The following is a 5,465-nucleotide window of genomic DNA, read 5'->3' on the forward strand; positions in this document are numbered from 1 at the left end:
TGTACATCAGCACCAGTACGGTGGCGTGGCTTCGTCCGGTGATCCGCCTCACCTTTGAAATGCTTGCCTTTCTTTCTTACGGGATGCCTGCTCGGAAGAAATCGACGATGTCCCAGGTACACATTCTTCCTACAATTGTCCAAATATATACTATCGGTATCATCCAAACAGTGCGTGCATGCGTGGTATCCCTTGTTTGTCTGTCCTGAAAGGTTACTGAGAGCAGGCCAATCATTGATGGTCACGAACAGCAAGGCCTTTAGGTCAAATTCTTCCCGCATGTGCTCATCTCACGCATATACACCTGTTCCATTCCACAACTGTAACAGTTCTTCAACTAATGGCCTTAGGTACACATCAATGTCGTTGCCAGGTTGCTTAGGGCCTTGGATGAGCACTAGCATCATAATGAACTTCCGCTTCATGCACAACCAAGGAGGAAGGTTATAAAACATAGAGTCACAGGGCAGGCGCTATGGTCGCTGCTCTGCTCCCCAAAAGGATTAATGCCATCTGCGCTTAGACCAAACCATACGTTCCTTGCGTCATCTACAAACTCCTTCCCGTACTTTCTTTCGATTTTTCTCCACTGCGACCCGTCAGCGGGTACTCTCAACTTTCCGTCTTTCTTACGGTCTTCTCTGTGCCATCGCATCGCCTTGGCATGCTCTTTGTTTTGGAACAAACGTTTCAACCGTGGTATTATAGAAGCATACCACATCACCTTGGCAGGAATCTTCTTCCTGGGGCGCTCGCCCTCGACATCACCAGGGTCATCGCGCCTGATCTTATAGCGCAATGCACCGCATACCGGGCAAGCGTTCAAATCCTCGTACTCACCGCGGTAGAGGATGCAGTCATTAGGGCATGCATGTATCTTCTGCACCTCTAACCCTAGAGGGCAGACAACCTTCTTTGCTTCGTACGTACTCTCGGGTAATTGGTTGTCCTTTGGAAGCATATTCTTTATCATTACCAGCAACTTTCCAAATCCCTTGTCAGATACACCATTCTCTGCCTTCCATTGCAGCAATTCCAGTGTGGTGCCCAACTTTTTCTTGTCAACTTCGCAATTCGGGTACAACAATTTCTTGTGATCCTCTAACATGCGCTGCGACTTCTTCTCCAAATCACTTGCGCAGTTTCTCTTTGCATCGGCAATGGCCCGACCTAGATCATCAGCGGGCTCATCTGATGCCTCTTCTTCAGCTTCTTCCCGCATTGCCGGCTCAGCTTCTTCCCCCATTGTTGTATCATCGTATTCAGGGAACCCATGACCAGGATAGTTGTCGTCGTCCTCTTCTTCTTCATTGTCTTCCATCATAACCCCTCTTTCTCCGTGCTTGGTCCAAACATTATAGTGGGGCATGAAACCGGACTTAAACAGATGGACGTGAATGGTTCTTGACGTAGAGTAATTGTGATCATTCTTACAGACTAAACATGGACAAGGCATAAAACCATCCGCCCGCTTGTTTGCCTCAACCGCAAGCAGAAAAGTTTGCACGCCATTAATGAACCCGGGAGAGCATCGGTCATCGTACATCCATTGTCGTCTCATCTTCATTACACAACACCGAAAAGACCAAATTAATACAAATTCATACATAAAGTTCATACAAGACTTAAATGCAACAAACAAATAACTCTCTAACTAAAGAATTTAAATGCAACAACAAATGCGATCAAGATCGCAACTAAGGTAACAATTGATCCAACAGCATAATGATACCAAGCCTCACTATCAATGACATATTTTCTAATCTTTCTAATCTTCAAGCACATTTTCTCCATCTTGATCTTGTGATCATCGACGACATCGGCAACATGCAACTCCAATTCCATCTTCTCCCCCTCAATTCTTTTCAATTTTTCTTCAAATACTCATTTTCTCTTTCAACTAAATTTAACCTCTCGACAATAGGGTCGGTTGGAATTTCCGGTTCACAAACCTCCTAGACAAAAATATCTATGTCAACTTGATGGGCATAATTTTTCATAAACACGAAATGCAACAACTAGTTTTAAAAGAGAATATACCACATCCGAATCATAACAAGGACGAGGGCCGACGGGGACGGATATCAAAACCATGGCACTATGTATAACAAACAACGTACGGGTAAGATAATTATACGAGTAACTATATATCCAAATCACACAAACATCAATTTGGTAATGTAAAACATTCATGAACAAGAGGCTCACCACAAGGTGGTGCCGGCGACGGAACGGTGCGGGCGATCGACTGTGGTTACGACGGAGATTTAGAAGGCACTAAGTAAACCACACCTACATACGCAAACTAAGTGTTATTTTTAACATCAAATTGCATATAAATCAAATACTAGCACATATATTTCCTCCCAAATTACTAAGCTCATAAATTAATCACTATACAAAGCATTGCAAGAGCTAATCTAGCAATGAGAGATGAAAGGACAAAGTTGCTAACCTTTGTGATCATTTGAATGAATGGAGGCCTTCAAATCTTGACAAATTTTGGGCAAAATGTGTGATGAGCTTGAGAGGAAGAAGGGAAGAACAGAGAGGAGGGGGGGAAGGGGAAGAACAGAGCGAGCTCGAGTGGAGGAAGGGTTTATGTAGGACGACCTTTAGTACCGACAACATCCTGCCACCACTCACTTTAGTACCGGTCCGTGGCACGAACCGATGCTAAAGGTCGGCCACGAACCGGTACTAATGAAAGCGGCCGGCTAGCCGTTGAAACCGGCACTAATGCACACATTAGTGCCGGCTCAAAAGTAAACCGGCACTAATGCACACATTTGATCCTTTTTCTACTAGTGAGAGCTGAAGGACCAACACAATCAAAGAGTTCACAAACAACACCATAACTCCGCAGGCCAACATGCATGGCTGCCTCGTTTTAACTGTCGTCAACAGCGGTCTAAAATAACAGTTTGAACAGTCAACACTGGTCACCAGGATCGATCCGCCAGAAAAGCCTTGCCGGCCGGTCCACCACAAATTGCACACCAGTGGAGTAGCACTAGTAAATTGGCGTAGTAATTCTTCTTCTTGTATTACTAGTACTGGCCAGTACTGACTGCGGCGCTACAAGGCCAGTTGGCAGCAGCATCTCCACCTGCACTGCCATTACCTCGGCAGCTAAGTTTGGAGCATACAAATTGCCGAGCGACAGGAACACTACCACAATAAGCATTCGCCTCCTACTTTACCACGCCACCACCACCTCCCTCACTCAGTCTCAGTCTGCCCAGCGAGAGCCAAGACGAGACAGCAGCACTACAAAACACAACGTCAGCTAGCTGCCGGCCGACTCATGCCGGAGAAGCCTCCGCCGCTCGGGCGCCGTCCGACGGCCTCGGCGAGCTGGGTCCGGTCCCTTCACTGCAAGTCCATGGCGGCCGATGACGTCGCTGCCAATGTCGCGGCACTGCCAAAGAAGTCGCACCTCCTCCTCCCGTCGAGCTGCGCCAGCTCCGGCGACGCCCAAGGGGACGTCTCCTCGTGCAAGCCCAAGCTCAAATCGAGCTCGAAGACTAGTTCGGGGACCAAGAAGCCCAAGGCGGCGAAGCCGACGTCCGTGCCGCCGTCGCCTCCTCCCGGCCCGCTCGGCCCGCTGCCGGCGCTGACCGAGCTCCCGGCGGGGCACTCCTCGCGGCAGGTGGTCGAGATCATCTTCCTCTCGTCGTGGTCTCCTCTCCCGCCGGCGCCGGCCGCTGCTGCCGGTGGCGCGTTCGCGGGGGAGGTGGAGATGCTGTTCCGCGTCCACAACCAGGCGCGCGCCGTGGCGCGCTTCGAGGACTACCGCGCCGCCGTGCGCGCCCGGGCCGGGGGCGCCTCCCGCAGCGCCGCCGACGGCAACGAGATGATGCGCTTCTCCCCGGCCCCGCCGCACGGGAGCTCCTCCTCGGACAGCGCGTCCCTGCGCGTCGTCCGGACCTTCGACGGCAGCGGCGGCGCGCACGCCAGCGGGCGCGGGCCGGAGACCGGCCGGCGGGCCATGTTCCTGTGCAGGGTGATCGCCGGGCGGGTGGCGGAGGGGCCATGCTCCGAGGCCGCCGGCAAGGAGTACGACTCCGTCCGCGGCGGCAAGGGCGAGCTGGTGGTGTTCGATCGGCGGGCGGTGCTCCCATGCTTCCTCATCATCTACAAGCTGTAAATAAACAATGCCCAGTCCAGTAACCTCTGCCGCTAATATTGATTTTGGCACTCACTCCCGTGTTAACCATCAACTGCATGCATGTAATAGTTTTTGGTAAATCCCCGTCGACCCGATCACACACCCAGTCGGAGCGGTTAGCGGGTTAAGGCATGTACAGTCGCCGTACCACCCTGCACTTGGTGCACCTGTAGTGCTGTACTGTGCAAGTGTGTCTATGCTCGCCTTGCGTCCGGGCGCGGGTACGTGCAGCGGGCCACTGTGGCAGTCGCACTGTGGTTGGTTTATTATTCCCGGGAGTTGTCGTGTTCGATGGGGAGGGGGAGGCTTTTGAGGCTTTCGTCTTGAGGTAAGACAAAGGGAATGGAACGGCCGGCGTCGCATCGCATCGTATCAGTGTCATCAGAGGAGAGCGCGTGCCTGGGAATGGGACGCCGTGCCGCTGAGCGGGGAAGGGGATGGACCGATGCACGGCTGATCGGCCTGTGAGTATGAGCCGGGCCAGGCGCGTTAAAGAGGAGGAGGCGTTTGCGTTTGGCACTGCTCGTCTTGTCTTCAATTCAGGCGTCTCTGTTCGCCACGTGATGTCTCTACTCGCTCCTGCCTGCAGCTACATGCGTGAATGCATGGATGGAGCAGCGGCCTACGGCTTTTCAGGTCTTGGTCACGGTAAAGGGTGCGCGGGCTTGTGTCGTTTGCGAGGAGCAACCGTACTGTCTGTGTTTGCAACGAAATTGCACAATATGCCTCAAAATCCATGCGGATTTAATGGTTTTTTATATAAAAAACCAGTCCTAAGTCTCAGTCGACTGAGACTTCGTCGATGCTATATCAGTGAAATCTTACATTAAGATCTATACAAAATTTTCTTTTCAATTTTTTTCTCTCTAACATGTTATGTCACTTGACTGATACTTGGTAAATCTCAGTCGACGGTGACCTAGCCACATCCATAAAAAATTGATGAATTGCAATCCTTAGAGCATCTTCAATAGTTGATTAAAAAACTATCTGTAAAAGTCGTTCTACGCGTTGTCTATATAACTTAGGAAAAGTTGTCTTATGACTACTTTTATTAGTTTCCGTAAACTTGTTTTGTAATTTTCTTTCCTATTATCCATTAAACAAGCATACAAATGATACATCATAATAATTCAAACAATATTATATCAAAGACACATACTTGATAACAATTCCAAATCCACAATGGGGAGGAGAGCGTGGTGGCATGGGGCGGCTGGTGCAGTGAGGCGGGGCATGCGAGACGTGGCGGCATGGGAAGGCCTAGACACGGCGCGGGGGGAGCGGCGGTTGT

At 50.5% G+C, this 5,465-nt stretch overlaps 1 protein-coding gene across 1 annotated transcript; it reads left to right on the forward strand.

Annotated features, from left to right (window-relative positions):
• The first annotated feature begins 2,992 nt into the window (after window positions 1-2,992).
• LOC109764585 (uncharacterized) lies at window positions 2,993-4,368 on the forward strand. The gene has a single exon (XM_020323390.4). It carries the CDS (start codon window positions 3,308-3,310, stop codon window positions 4,148-4,150), a length of 843 nt encoding a protein of 280 aa, XP_020178979.1. The 5' UTR covers window positions 2,993-3,307; the 3' UTR covers window positions 4,151-4,368.
• The last annotated feature ends 1,097 nt before the right edge of the window (window positions 4,369-5,465 follow it).

Source organism: Aegilops tauschii, chromosome 6 (assembly GCF_002575655.3).
Source record: "Aegilops tauschii subsp. strangulata cultivar AL8/78 chromosome 6, Aet v6.0, whole genome shotgun sequence".
NCBI lineage: Eukaryota > Viridiplantae > Streptophyta > Magnoliopsida > Poales > Poaceae > Aegilops > Aegilops tauschii.